At 44.2% G+C, this 15777-nt stretch overlaps 1 protein-coding gene; it reads left to right on the top strand.

Moving 5' to 3' along the window:
* Positions 1 to 6549: 6549 nt before the first annotated feature.
* GSTUM_00001316001 (uncharacterized protein) lies at positions 6550 to 8062 on the top strand. XM_002838742.2 has 6 exons: positions 6550 to 6645; positions 6714 to 6827; positions 6879 to 6951; positions 7012 to 7084; positions 7184 to 7212; positions 7269 to 8062. Exons 1-6 carry the CDS (start codon positions 6630 to 6632, stop codon positions 7840 to 7842), a joined length of 879 nt encoding a protein of 292 aa, XP_002838788.1. The 5' UTR covers positions 6550 to 6629; the 3' UTR covers positions 7843 to 8062.
* Positions 8063 to 15777: the final 7715 nt, after the last annotated feature.

Below are 15777 nucleotides of genomic sequence, written 5' to 3'. Positions count from 1 at the left end.
TAATACAAGTACAGGCAATTGCAGAAAGATGAATAAAGGAGAAATCAATAAAATATTGTATTTGAAGAAGAATAGAACTTTGTGCTGTAGATACATGACGATGACTTTTATATACAACCTCTGTAAACTTAAAAGTTTCATACTGCAGTCCTGCATAGTAGGCATCTAGTATGCGAGTACTCTTCCACCAGTATTTAAGGAGTAAGAGTGAAGGTATTTCCTGTAAAGCTTTTAGAACTGTTTTGATTAGTGAAGGCCAGTTATACTGACAATTCTTTCTGGTAAACCATTTTGCTCTTCTTCATCTATATTCAATCCAATTGAGCTCACAGTAATATTTTGGAAAGAACAAACAAAGATGACCTGTCTTTTCAATCTCCTCCTGAAGGCGAGACTTTTGTGCCAGAAAGTCTGGTTGTACTGAAAGCCTGGCACAGCAAGAATTGCCACTGTGACTTTGGTCCTTCTTATTTTTTCTGCTCTTGCAATCATGTCTTAATCTACCCTCAGGCCAAATTCTACATTCCTGGAGGATTCTTTTGCATTCCTTTGGCATACCTCTCCATTGGGCAGGTATAGAAAGATCATTTGGATCAAAACTCATTCTCTGATAGAATAAAGTAACCCCATTGAGTTCATAGTACCAACCATCATGGAGATGTGGCTGTTTTCCACCAAGATCCATATTCATATGAGAAGACTGAAGAGCATCTGGTGCATCAGCTGTATGAGATATCGCATGATCGAAAAGAAACAAGGCTTGGGCATTTGGAAAAGTGGCTTCAAAAATCGGAATTCCAATATTGAGAACCTGGTCTATAAGATTGTCCCCTTTCCACCAGGTTCCTTTGCCTACCCGAATATATTCCGTAGCCTGTCTAGGATTAATTTTAAGCCCAGGAACTGGTTCAAGATTGCGAGTCTGTAGGAGGGAAGGCAAAGGGACAGTCGATAGCATTAATAGTCTATTGCAAGAGAGTATAAAATCGGATACCAGAAGACCTTGACCTTTAGACTTCTTTCTGATCAGATGCTTATCTTTGTGAACCCATTGATGATGTACTCCATCATTAGAGTGAAATGTGCATTTGACATGTGCGACAGGGATTAAGAGGCGTTGTCCGGCAGGTAATAGTGTATTTTTAATAGTGCCAGAGGGATTCCATTTTGATATTCATCTTTCCAGCTCTTTCCATTGGACGAGAAACCATTGTTGACGATAAAAGACTACAACAGACTTCTTATGATAGTCGATATAGACCCATTTTCTTACTTCCTTCCACTCAAATCCTAACTTCTTCAACCACCGAATAGCTGTAGAAGCTGTCAAACTCATTCGCCCTTGGGTTTGTTTTTCTATCAATGCTTGATAGATACAAGAGACTCGGATTTCTACATCTTGCTGACTTGTACGAATTGTCTAATACTCAGTTACTACTCTTGTAAGTCCAGGTCTGGAAATATCTAAATATTATTCACAACTTGATTAATCACAAATTTGACCCACTGAAAATCAAAGGTTTTGTACTTACTTTTATCAGTACACTCAATATACTCCTTGACTGCCATCATGGTACCTTCATCATTCAGCATACTTTGAGACTTTGCCTGCTTTCCTCATTGACTTAGAACAATTGTTCTTGTTTTAATCCAGTTCTTTTCTTATCAAATGATACTCTCAGCCATATGCTTGCTCTATCCCCATCCAATTGCTGTATTTAATACTGCCATCTTGAGAGGAAGATCAGGACACTTCAACTGCCAGTTCATGAACTGGAGTACTTAGAAAGAGCGTTCAAGATCTGATATACTGCAAATGGCTTTCTTTTTGCGTCTTAGTACTCTTCGGATATCCATCACTCCTAATCATACATTACTTAGTTTATTTACTTTTCTTGTATGTTAATATTCTTATATTTAAACAGAAATGCCCATACCTTTTGTCAAAACCATAGCCCTTAAATCCTTGCTCACTATTGGCCATTTCTCCTCCACATGGCTTTCTAAATCCTCCCAATTGGCCTCTATTCCTTCTCCAACTAGTGTATTCTGTTACTGCTAGTTCTCTCTCTCCTTCTGTACTCTACGCCATAGTGTACTCCTTGAAAGCCCTTTTATTCTATCTGGACTACAAGCAGAGCCATAACCCCTCGTATCCAGCCTCCTTTGAGGTGTATTCTCCATGGCTTCCACACCTTCTTCCAGACGAACTGCATTCTCTTCTCCTTCAATGGCAGTGTTAGGAATACCAGAACCTAATATCTAGGAACCACCCTAAGTAGGGTAACCCCACTCGGAATCGGAATCTCTGGTCTCCAACACCCTCCTCCAGCTTGCTCACGGGGCCCGTGCGTCATTATATATATTAATCTCAGTTGCGCCCTGTGACTATATTACTACAGAATTGGAGGTGTTAGAATAACACTATATATGTTGTCGCCGTCTGTCCGACCAGATCCTGTTCGCAGAATATATGAGAGGGGACCTTCGGCTAGGCCTGGGAAGTGGAACGGAGTAATTCCGTCAAATACTCAGAGAGTTACTTGGCTTCAAAGACATGACTTCTTTGGCATGGACCGTAAGTAATGGGACAGTTTCATACAAAGAGATGGTATCAAATGGTAAAGGATCTCTACTAGAGACCAATACATTTACATACGCCAGAAGAGTCTAGAACTCTAAAAGACACTACCAAAGAAGCCAACGAACTTCACGGAGTGTTGCAACTGGGTTTCAGAATACGTCGTAGCCATGGGGTGATTCTCAATACTACAATGATTACTGAAACCTATTACCCAGAGAGCAACCAAGAGTTGCCAACCAAGGGATTAATTACCAGCCTAGTGGAGTGACTTCCTGTGAGTTAATAGGAAGTCATCCAAAGAAAATCTATCGGTTGGGTATGGAGTTACAAAGGATTGGAGTCAGATGACCTATGATAGTTGTAATGATGACCACCTTTGCAGATATAGCTGTGGATAAAACTGATTATTTTATCAATGGCGAAGACAATTGGAGCCAACTCAGTTTGACCTAAAAACTAGGCCATAAGTCTAAAGACTCTGCTAATCGGGATATTACTATTAGGGACAGCATGCTTCCTAAGAAGAAATATCGTAATTACTAAAGAGGGAGTAATGGTTTTCACGGTCCACATGTGTTTGCACCTTGGAAGAAAACTCAACGTCACGAATTACAATTGAAGAAGTACATAGTTGTATGATAAATAGATGTAGTCCACGAACACTCAGACATGGAATATAAATATCGAAGTACCTCTCAAGCTTTAGACATCATCAAGCAACAGAGAAGAGACCTTAACAATATAATATTGTTTTTACGATTCTACTCTACTTTACCTATTTCACTTCGCTCCTAGTAGTCATAAACGAAACAAGTAAAGTCCGAGCCTTCCTAGACAATCTCCGTCTACAAAAACGAACCTTGATTGGCCTAGACAACCTAGAAGTCTATTAAGTTGTCTCCGCCTAACAGGCAGCAATCTCATCCTGGCTTTCGTTGAAATCCAAGGGAGCGGATTGTTGATGCAGCTTTTTGGAAAAGCCACCTTGGGATCCGATAGCATGCAGGTGTTTTTGTTTTTGCTGTATTGGTGGCATAGTAATGGCTTTTGTAATGCTTGACTTTGTTCACAATTGTTGGTAAATTGTTTCTACAGTTTCTTGTATGCATCAAAGCTTTACTACATTTTTTCTGCTTTTCACTTCATCTATTATCATGCTATTTTACTCTTCCAACCTCTACAGTATTTTTCAACATAGCACTGTGTACATTCTGTCCCTTGTTTTACTCTCACCAAAATTTTCACTTTTTGTCTTCTATCTCCTCTTGCCTATGGTACTTAATTAAAAAAAAGCTAGCACTTATTTGTTCTCTTTAGAAATGACTTTATCTCAGTGCTAACCTTTCTCTAAATTTCTGTGTTGTGGTTGACTAGATACAAATCGCGTTTGGCCTCTTTTGAGGACCCGGTTTGAGCCCATTTGCACTGTAGCAAACCCTCTCGGATACCATCGACGAGGACAGGAAATTTACCACGAAAATAGTGAAACATTGCAGAAATACCTTCCACAGGGTTTACCATACAACAAACGACAAATTATTTACTCGCTTCTGCCCGTATTTTTATTGCTCAAACTGTGGAAAGAAGAAGAAAAATCATCGTAGCCAAAAAAAAAAAATACAAGGACCCCTTGAGACCTACCGGTAGTTTTCAATATCCCCTCAATTTTTTAAGACGAACTGAGTGATACCGTAGGGTAAAGTTTAGCAATATCCCAATGGCTCTTGACACAACAAACCACCAAAACATACTGCCCTTAAGTGAAAGCCGCCCACACAGAGAGGCTTCCAAGGTAGAAATTTCTAAAAATATAACAATCGGCTGTACCGTACAGTACAAGTACTCGTTTTTCCTTTTTTCGCTCTATCCTCTATTCTAAATCTTTCTTCACACCTTGATAATGGGCCAACGGGATAGTGATTCTGCACTAGGGTTTCACTTTTCCATTGCATATTTCCCCTATGGTACCGTGTCCAAAAGGAGTCCACAGTGCAACTCCGCTCTTCCTACCAACAGCGCCACATAGGCCAGCTACAGGTACTATCATACTCGAGTAGTACAGTTCAGTGCTCGCACAGTACAATGGCTGACACCGTCGTCGTCGTAGCAACCAACTTCCATGTCACCATAACAAAGAGCCTATCCTCATCATTTGACTGCTCCCGTTAAATACGTAAAGTAACCTCGTATACAATCCTGCCAACCACATTCCTCCCATCCCCCTCCCCAGAGAAATACGGTATCCTATACCATGCATTCCCCACAGCTTCAGCGCCCTTACCTACCTTTCGCCATGAGCGATCCGGGGATAGAGAGTTTACGCTCCTTCAATCCGAAGCGAATATCTGAGGCTGCTGCGCGGCCATTACCTCCACCACCGAAAATGACAGCGCCATATATCCAGCTCGATTTTCAGCACCGGTCAATCAACAGAACACAGCAGAGGGGTTATGCAAAAGCTCCCAAGAAAACGATAAAGGCAGTGAGGGCCTCGTCAATTGTTTTGAGGATATTTCAACTATTTGGAGCATTGGGATTGTTGACTTGTATGTTATTCGTGCGGAAGATCGACGAGATTACCGGATGGATATGCCGTGCACCAGTGAGTTTCGAATCCCCACCTACTTGGTGAAGATCTGGATTAACCCATCACAGCCGGCCGTAGCTACATTCCACATCGTCTATTCAATATATCACCTCTCAGGATCATACCGGTTGCGCACTCCCTCTTCAACTGTAGGCTATTACCTATTCGCTTCGACAGTCGACCTCGCAATAATATCCTTCTATTCGTTCATCGCAGTTTTAAGCTGGAGGCAGCGTAATCTAGGTAATCAAATGGACTGGGCTACAATCTTCACCAAGGATGGCAGTGACGAGAAGATAATCTTGGCTGTCTTCCTCGATGCCTGTGTTAGCGGTGGACTTACTATTATCTCCGTGATGTTCTCCATCTACCTCATCCTCACTTTCCGACGCCTGGCGAATCTACCCCCAGATATGAATCCTTTCCTAGAGCCCAAGGGAAGCCTCACCCGCAAACCTGCGAAGAGAATCTCGGCTTCGACCATTGCAGCCCAAAAATCAATTCCTTTCGCTGCAACCCGCCACCCCAGGCCGATAGATGTCCCTTCCCCCAGTGAGTCAATGAGATTCTCATACCCACAGGCTGCATCCACTGCTTCGCCGCGCGCCTCAATGATGTCGGAAGCCCCCAGGTATTCCGCCATCTCGCTCAACGACTCTCCAAGAAATTCGCACGATATGCCACGCTACTCCCAGATCGAGAGCCCCAAAAGCAGCCCTAGGAGTAACAAGAAGAAGACGTACGCGCCGTTGCACGCCAATTCGCCGAAGAGGTCAAGTGGATTGAGAGATTCGAGAGCTACTAGTGCCAACCTAGGGACCGAGAACGAGAGTGAGTGGCGGCACAGGAAGCCCTCAGCTGGTGACTCGAGGGATTAGGATAGTAATAAGGATGTTGGTGGGGTTTTAACTCGGATTGGTATTGTTTTCATGTAGGGTTGGAGTTATTTATTGTTATGTATTATGCCAGGGGGCATGGGTCGGAATGTAAATGTCTGATGACGAGCAGTTAAGCTTAACTTAATGGTGAAATCTGGGGGGGGTGGGTATGTTGTCTCGTGGTCGGGTTTTGACGCCATCACTGAGCCGGGACGAATGATGGCCATGCAAGCCAAGAGATACGATACGAACTCCAGTACCGGTAAGTTATTTTGGTACCGGTAGTTAGGTTACTCTGTCACAAGATAAATTGAGTTCCGATCTCTCTACGGGCAAAACAAACTGTTTTTCGAGTGAGTTCTCGTGACAAGTCTCGGGTAATAGTTGCTTAGTAAGTTTCGTTCTCTAGGCACAGACCGAACCGAGGCATAGACCAGCCGCTTCCCCCACGCATATCTGGGGGTGACCGATACTAAACATTCTTCTCCCCGTCCCTCTACACTTAATATTCCGTCAGTCGAATCATAGCCCGGAACAACAGCCCCGAATATACATCATCCCCCTGTGCCCTCCCCAGGTCATGTCGGACTCCGTCGGTAGGTCCCTCTAGCTTTCCCCTATTCGCGCGTCCACCAATTCGTTGACGTTGAACCACGGAAAGCAGACAGAGTATTCGCCCATGCATTACAGACCGTTCGGAAGATACCCAAGACCGGGTCTGCGCGTCCACCGCCTGAGGATCGACTGAAGCTATATGGGCTCTACAAACAGAGCATGGGTGAGTTGTTTCATAGCTTGAGCTCTAACCTTAGGCGCTGATTTTTGGCAGAGGGGAATGTGAATGGGGTTATGGAACGACCATCGGGGTACGGAAATGAATCGAAGGCCGAAAGGGATAAATGGTTTAGCCTAAGTCCCGTTGCGCGAACGTGAGGGTGAAATTGTTCTAACGAAAGTTCCAGGGATGCATGGAATAGCCAAGCGGGACTCTCCAAGACCGAAGCCAAGAGGCAATACATCACGACTCTGATAGAGGTTTGCGGTCCGTTGCTTGCTTTTTTTTTTTTGGCGTAGGGCATGGGGAGGGTAGTCAGGTCATAGAAATTAGGGACCAGTGCTAATAGAATGTGTCAGACGATGCATAAATATTCCTCGAATACCCCGTAAGCCCAAGGCCTTTCCCGGCTTCCCACTTTATGCTGATTTAAACTTATTCCAGCGAAGCACGAGAGCTTGTATCAGAGTTGGAATTTGTTTGGGAGCAAATAAAATCGAACGTCTCCTCCCTCTCCACACCTTCCTCATCTACTTCCCCATTTGCTCAACACTCATCGGCGCTTCTTCCGATGCCTTCTGGCTCATATCCTGATTTCGGTGGTGATTCGCAGCACCATCTTGGCCTTGTCTCCCCCAACCCCTTTGGCGAAGAAGAGTTTGATGACGAGGACACCGGCATGGACACCGACCGCCGAAGTAATCGCAAATGGCGGCGGCGTGTAGAACAAGCACTGGCCAAAATGGCAACTGAGGTTGCAGCACTCAGAGAGCAGCTAGAGACTGCTCGCGCCCGGGAGAGGCGTGGAAGGTTACGGAATTGGGTTCTGTGGACAATCTACGTCGTTGGGCGGCATTTGGTTATTGAGGCCGTGTTTTGGGGGCTAGTATTTTTATGGATGAGAAGGAAGGGTGATAGAGTTGCGCAGGATGCGTTAAGACTTGTGATCCGATTTGTTAGGGAACGGTTGAAGTTCGGGTCTCTTCGTGGAAAGAAGGGCGTCAAAACTGCCTCATGAGTTGATGTTTACAGCAGTCTTTGATTATTGATGGCGTCATAGGAGTTTCTACTTTTTTTCCACCACCTCTTTTTGAATTTTATTTAGTAGACTACGTGTACATCAACATGTCGTGAGTTAGCTAGAGCCCTTGGGATAACACTAGTGGAGAGATTCCTTCCGGTCTCAGTGTCTATAGTAGTAAGTTAGGTTGTTATTTAATTAGAGTGTAATTTTCGGGAGAGTTTTATTGACCGTCAACTATCCCAAATCGGACAAGGTGCCAAAAATATTGCTTATGACTTCTTAACTAGAGCTCTCACCCCTTTGGATCTTAATATTTACAATAATGAAGTACTAGAAACCGCCATACGGCCAAAGGAGGGGTATCGACCACCGTACAATATACAGTAAACAATGGCTGGAACTACGGGCGAACACAGAGGCAATAGTAATAGCTGAACAGCCGGCCCAAGATAATCCATGAAAGAGAAACGCACAATACCAGCGAAATAACTAACCCACCACGCACACCACGAGCAACCCCGGGAAAAACACAAAAGCTACCATCTTATATGCCATTCTAGCCATCCCACTATCCTGTTCAGTTGAAATTGGGTTAGTAGAGTAGGACCACCGGTACCTTGGCCCTCTGGCAGGAAGTATTACTCTGGGAAAATATGAGATGTGGATTCTGGTATCTCCTGCTTTTGAAAGAAATCGTGATAACCTTTGAAGGGGATCATATATCACCCTAGCACCCTATCAACCTTCCCGCCCAGTTCTCTGTGAGTAGGACTCATCTCAAGTATTATATCCTTCACGAGATCAGATTAGGTATTGTTTTTTTTCTTCTTTTTTTCTCTTTCTTTTTGAAAAGTTCCATCATCGAGCATTGGTCGGAGACTGTAAGCAATATCCAAAAATTCCATTAGCACCAGGGAGAGGGGTGGGCAATAGGGGTCGGTGAGGAGCAGAAGTGAAGCGGGAAACATGTAAGCTAGCAAGAAAATCCTCCTCTCGACAGATTTAAAACCCGGTCGATCGAGTGCTTCACTGTGAAGATCCCTAAGGCTTTTCGGCCCAGCGCCATCCAACCTTCAAAACAAACCGACTCCATAAACTTTCTTGCAATGGAGTTGTGTAAGTTAGGCACTAGAAGATAACCGGAAAATAAATATCAAAACTAGTGGGCCATCTGAACTAACGGGCCAACACATGATCGAAGACGAACCCCCACCCTATACTGGTATATTCCAAATCAGAGCAAGCGTTTGGCCTTTACTCGGCTTGGGTAGCTTATCGACCCCTCTACTCTTTACCCCTCTACGTTTTTTCTTAAATGTAGTCTGCTAGTCTGCCCTCTGCCATTTGCTTATGGGCAAGACTCCTTCTGTGATCAAAAGTTAGTAATAGAAATCCACAGGCTCACCAGAGCTAGAACTATACCAAACGAGCGATGGTGAAGCGAAACGACGATCACTAAATGCACTGTGAAAACTCTGCACAACTAAAGGCGGGGAAGGTCACCAAGATCACTCCACAACCTGTTCTATTCGATGACTCTCTATCTCTCGCTCCACGACTCTGCTGATTCACGACTCTTCAACTCTAACTAAACTAACAGGAAAAGACAGGAGTATAAATAGACGACAAAGATCACCTATCCTATCCTTCCTGCTATCGCTTGCATACAAGTATCTCTAACATCTCCCACATTCATCTCCCATTACCTCTGTATGCTCCTCATGCTAACAAAAGAGAGAGCAAACAACAGACTCCCCAAAGACTTTCCAATTTGCCTCCCATGCTCCAATTTGCCTTCCATACTCCCAACCGCACCCCGCACCCCCACCGTCTTCCACACTCCCGTGCTAACAAAAGAAATACAAGAACAAAGACTCCCAAAGGGGTATAACTCCCTTGACGTTCATATCCTTCTCCGTCGGAAGCGCTTCTCTAAAGCGCACAATAAGAACGTCCGCGACAACCAAGCAAGGGGCGGGAGGGGAGCGAACAGGCGGGAACGGACAAACAGCCGGCCCCGGGAATGTACGTCGAATATGCGGACAGGCAGACAAACGGGCGACAACAGAACCGATGGCGGGTGGACGGGCGGATAGTGGTGCCGACGGATGGATATGCCGGCGGACGGATATGCCGGCTGGCGAATATGCTGGCAGACGAGAGAACAAAGCCTTGAGCATGCCGAACAGCATCCATGATTTCCAACAGTTAGAAGTAGTTCAAAGACTTACTGAATCAATATGGGGGTGACCATTGAGAGTGCAATTGCCATAGCATCATCATCAGTAAGTTATTGGAAATTATTGCAAGTAGGTTATGGAGATTAGACTAATTTACTTAGCCATCTATTGTGAACACACGGACCTGCCTACTCTGATCTGACCTGTCTGAACAGCGAACATCATTATTGATAATACTGGCAAGCGCACTACGGGCCGCACTATTCTGAAATTCCCAGGTATGTGGTGGGGCGATGGCCAGCGCCTCTGGGACAAAACATTATCGGCAAAGCCGGATTTTGTTCATTGGATGTGGGTTTCCCCTAGCAGCAAACTTGAGTGAGGCCTTCCTGCCAGACACTATCCACAAGGAATCCTGCTGTAAGTAAATTCCTTAAGACGTAATGATTAGGTATCGAATTGGATCCTGGTAGAGAGTTAAGATGTATCCCATTTGCTGTTACAGCAATTCATATTGCATGGTATCCCGGAGCTGTCGGGGCTGTGCCCTTTGTTTGATTGTGTTACTCTCTATAGAAGTGAGTTGATACAGCTTTGAGGAATATGGATAAGGCAAAAAATGTGAAGAGAGGCGTTGGTTCGCTTACCTGTTATTAGTGAGACTGGTTTTTCAAATTTCTTTTAGTACGGCACAGGTTGGAGTTCAGTGATTCCGTCCTGTGTTGATTACTGTTAATTAAAACCAAGTTCTATTAGTTCCGGTTGGGGTATCGGGCGGTATTAGGAATCTGGGGGCATTATATTAAATTTTCATGAGCCCTCGTTTAATAGACATCCAATTTTGGAATGCTGGAAAATAGCTAGTTGCAGGTGATCTGCGCCTTAGAGCCAAGTATCAATATCTCAATCACAAGGGGTTGATAGTGGACTCATATTCTAACCGCCCCAAGCGAGGGAAAGAACAGAGGGGAGAATTACTTTACTGCGATATCAGAAAGAGGGGTGGGTGAGGGAGTAGAGGTATTATAGAAAAGACCATAGAGAATAGGGAAGGATGGCACGGTTTGAGATCAAGATGGAGGGTATCATGCTTCTAGCACTCGAAGGTAGCCACTCAAGCTAAACAGGACCCTACACACATTCAATTCTTTTTATACAATGACAAATCCCATTCAGGTGAATACACCTTCGTCGCTCCTTTCCACACAGAATATAACAAGAATCCACCATACCCCAATCCAATATGGTAGATCAATTACTTATTATCACTCACGTCCATTGTGAGTGTGTGTGTTCCCGGAGTAGGAGAGAAGAAGCTTGATTTTCCAAATGCAAAATGAGAAGAGATCCTAATATACTACATCCACTAAGCAGTCACACCAAACACTGTGGCCTATACCATATAGGCTACCTTTCAACATCAGGCAGTAGCCACCTTTTCAATATGACGCAGTTGTGATACCCTTATTCCGACATCCAACTATAAGAGGTACCCAATGTGGTAAACCACTTATAATTAGATCAGTTGTAGTCACAGATTGAGAAAACAAACAAAAGTCTTTTGACTAAAGGAAAAGAAAGAACTACCTCTGTACGGTGGACAGGGACTAAGTCCAACATCCCCCTTCGACGAAAAGAGTGTAGCAGTATACAAGTCTTGTAAAGCAAAAAAAAAAAAAAATAACAAATAAAAAAAATAAGTATCTAAGTAGAAAGGCCAATACAGAAAAGCAAAAAGCTGTGTCTTTGAACAGCAAGAGGTTTCGTGCAGATATCTGCTAGCATATCATTCATACCAACGAAGGTAAGAGTAATTTGGCCATTGCAAACATACTCATGGAGCTAACGGTAGCGGACATCGATATGCTTAGTCCGCTGTGTGATTGCACCAGTTTCGATAAGCCTTTTGGTCCCAGCATTGTCAGTAAATAGAGTGATAGTAGGAGCTGCATCACTTGCTCGTGCCAAGTGTAGAGGGTGGAGTTGGTGCAGTAGTGAGCGGAGCCAAAGGGCTTCCTTCCCAGCAGTAGATAGTACAATAAATTCGGCCTCATTCGTCGAAGTCGCTATCAATGACTGCTTACTTGCATGCCAGGAGACTGGGACACCAGATACTAGTGCTAGATACCCCTGAATACTATGGCGGTGGTATTCTCAAGTATAGCTAGCATCACTATAAACGCTCGCAGTAGGAAGAGTAGACCCATCAGAGGCGGGGGTATAATAGGTAAGTTTAAAATCCTTAGTAGTTTGAAGATAACGGAGGAGGTGTTTTAGTGCACGCCAATGATGCTATGTAGGCGATTGACTAAATTGTGCAAGTATGGAAATCAAGTAGGCTATATCTGGTCGAGTAACAAGCATCGCATACATAACAGAGCCAATAGCCGAACAGTAAAGCATTGGATCCGCAGGTTCACCATCCATAATACCAGGTGAGCTGTCAAAACTAACATCCATTGGAGTTGTTTGGTCATGGACACTGGTATCAGAAAGGTTGAAACGCTCCAAAACCTTGGTTAAATAAAGTTCCTGCGATAGGGAAATTGACTGATGTTGCCTATTCCTTGTAATCTTAATACCCAGAAGGTACTCAATGTCACCCAGGTCTTTAATCTCGAATTGCTGGTTAAATAGTGAAAGCAGATTTGTCACCTCATCTGAGGTGCCACAAAGAACAATGTCATCTACATAGAGTAGTAAATAGCTTCCGGCTGGTGTAAGGTAGAAACCATGAATGACTGTAGACTGCTTGAGGTCGACACTAAGAGAAAAACTGTGGAAGGTTCCAAACTACTAGCGCGGAGACTGCTTCAATCTATATATGGAGCGAAGAAGTCGTACAATAGTACCACTCGGAAGTTGTAGGTATATAACCTTATCAAGCAGTGCAGCCAGAAAGGCAGTAACAATGTCTAACTGGTGAATAATCATATCCTGTACAGCAGCGAATGCCAGGACGGTACGAATAGTAGTCCAATTAACCACTAGAGTATAAGTCTCGTTATAGTCGATACCAGCCACTTGCCTATATCTTGCCTATCTCCACACGCTACCAATCTTGCTTTATACTGTGTGATAGTACCCAAGGAGTCAAACTTATATCTAAGAACCCAACAGGTAGGAAGCGCCTTGTGGCTGGCCAGTAGACTTTCAACTACCCAGACAGAGTTTTTCTGCATTGCAGCTAGTTCTTCAGCGATTGCAGCCTCCCACAAGGCATGATCTGGACCACGAAGAGGATTTCTGTAAGACACTGTCTCAATAGAGGAGATATAGCAAGAGTGTGGTACCGAAGGCAAGCAAGAGAAAGAACTATCTGTAGTTCCAGAGGAGATAGTGGTTGTTGCTACAAAGAGAGGAGGCTGATCAATGTCCACAATCTCTTCAAATGACCGACTAGTGGCTTCATCAAAGTGCATATCTCGTGCACGTATGATGCGTTTTGTATCTGGAATGTAGATACTGTAAATATTCGTACTCTCATAACCAACAAGCAAGCCAGAGTGTGAGTGGGACTCAAGTTTATTCCGGAGCACCTTAGGTATAAGGACATGAGATATGGAGCTGAATCCTTTAAGATGGCCAATATATGGAGGTCGACCATTCCAAATTTCAAAGGGTGTCTTGCCAGTCAGATGTGCAGAAGTAGGAGCTCGATTATGAAGATAAACAGCTGTCTGAAGGGCCTCAGCCCAAAGCTCAGAGGGTACTTCATTCTCAAGAAGCATTGAGTTAACCATTTCTAGCAGAGTACGATTCATTCGCTCAGAAATACCATTTTGTTCTGGAGTATATGGAACTGTATACTCATGGATTATTCTACAGGTGTTTTGATAGTCCACAAAGGCGGAGGAGGGCGTGGTATGGTCAAGACGGCAATCCAGTGAGGCTTTATATTCCAATGCATTATCCGATCATAAGAACTTAATCTTCGAGTCCTTCAGTCTCTCGAGTTGGGGGTGTAAAGTCTTAAATGCCTTGAATACCTCTCCCTTAGTACGAGAGATTGACACAATAACAAACAGTGAAGCATCATCTATCCATGTAGCAAAATACTTCATTCCACTAATAGAGGAAATTGGAGCTAGACCCCAAATATCGGTATGAATTCGCTCAAGAATCTTTTCTGCACGAGGCATCAGTACTCATGAGGACTGCCGGTGTTGTTTTCCTTTGAGACAAGGCAGACATGGCTTATCTCCCACTGTGCTAGAAGCAATCTTCATCCCTAAAGAGTTCTTCGAGAGCAAGTGAATCAAGGAGAAACCGAGGTGACCAAGACGTCGATGCCATGTATTTAGAGTTTTCGTAGCTGTATGTAGTATAGTTGAAGGTGTTTGAGCTACTTGTGTTGGTGGAGGAGGAGGGTTTTTATCCATAACCTGTAAGTCCGGTAAAGGGACATCAGAGCGGGCTGCATTCTGTGATACTACTCTGGAAGTGGAGTGTGTAGTAACAAGAGTAGCCGACCGAAGTCTGAGTTGATAAAGTCTCCCAATAGAGTAGCCATACAATATGATGCGATTTCCTTTCACCACTGTCACACCACCTGGTGACGAATAGTAGCTAGTACCATGCTCTTGCAACTACCCCAATGAGATCAGACTGAGATCCCCGAAAGCTGGAGCATGGTAAATGCCACTCAATGTAACAGTATGACTCCTGGATGGGATAACAACAGGAAGTACTGCTGTTCCAATACCAATTGCATCTACAGTTTTCCCGTTTCCAACTCGAATATGTTGTGGCGTAGTAAGTGAATGATAGTCATAGAGTAAGTTGCTAAAACGAGTAATATGGTTCGTACACGCAGAGTCAAGATATCATAGCAGTGTGAAGTCACCAGTAGTGGGAACATCAAGGTCCAGCAAAGACAGAGCGCACTCAGAATCATCATGGGCTGAGATACGAGTGAAGTGCTGAACTGGTAGAGTTAGAGGTTCTACCCTTCCCGAACTGGAGAATGGGCGACACAGTGGTCTTTTCTCAGGATACTGTCGCCAACACTTCTCCCATGAATGATTCCAGCGGTGACTGTGCTTACATGGTGGACGATCAGACTGAGGGTGGTAATGCTGGACTTGCTGCCGATTGCCTGAATGTCCAGAGGCTGACTGATTACGATACGGGACTTTTCCAGAAGTCGAACTCTGGCTCTTAGCACCACTCATATAGAGTGCTGTTTGAGCATTATGAGGATTGTTGGGTCATTCAGTGGCCTGTCGCAATTCCTCTGCTACAAGTGTGTGGTAGACCAGTATGAAACTAACTTGTTGAGTGAGGGTGAGGGATGTACGAATAGTGGCCACGAGTTGATTATAAGATTTTGGGAGACTATCCAAAATCTGGTTAATAAGCTGTAAGCAGGAAAGATTAATCCCAATAGAGGTTAGCCGAAAGAAGAGATTGTTACCCTCAGCAATATAGCTATCAATCGTTTGCCCAGAGCACAGAAGCAGACTCTGAAACTGCAGCTGGATAGCGCTCTGATGAGCAATAAAGTTGGCTTCAAACTGTTGAGTAAGAAAAATCCAAACTTCCCTAGGACTATTTATAGACAAGAGCATAGAGAGAAGTTCTTCGCTGATGTGTGATTCGATAAGGTCTAAGGCCTTTGCAGCCCCAAGTAAGTCATCTGTAGATGCAATAGCAGTGGCCTTCGTGGCTGCCCGAGTCTCCTTTGCTGCCTCTGCAGCAGCCTCTCATCTGGAGCCAGTAGGGTCAACAATGTCCCATAGCTGCTGCG

This window comes from Tuber melanosporum (genome assembly GCF_000151645.1).
Source record: "Tuber melanosporum whole genome shotgun sequence assembly, scaffold_274, strain Mel28".
NCBI classification, from domain to species: Eukaryota; Fungi; Ascomycota; class Pezizomycetes; order Pezizales; family Tuberaceae; genus Tuber; species Tuber melanosporum.
This window is presented reverse-complemented; position numbering and strand designations above follow the sequence as displayed.

Excerpts from the sequence above, each read along its gene's own strand:
- GSTUM_00001316001 (XM_002838742.2), top strand. Across the intron at positions 6,828-6,878 it reads GCTCTACAAACAGAGCATGG|AGGGGAATGTGAATGGGGTT; the intron begins GTGAGTTGTTTC and ends GATTTTTGGCAG. Across the intron at positions 7,213-7,268 it reads AAATATTCCTCGAATACCCC|CGAAGCACGAGAGCTTGTAT; the intron begins GTAAGCCCAAGG and ends AACTTATTCCAG.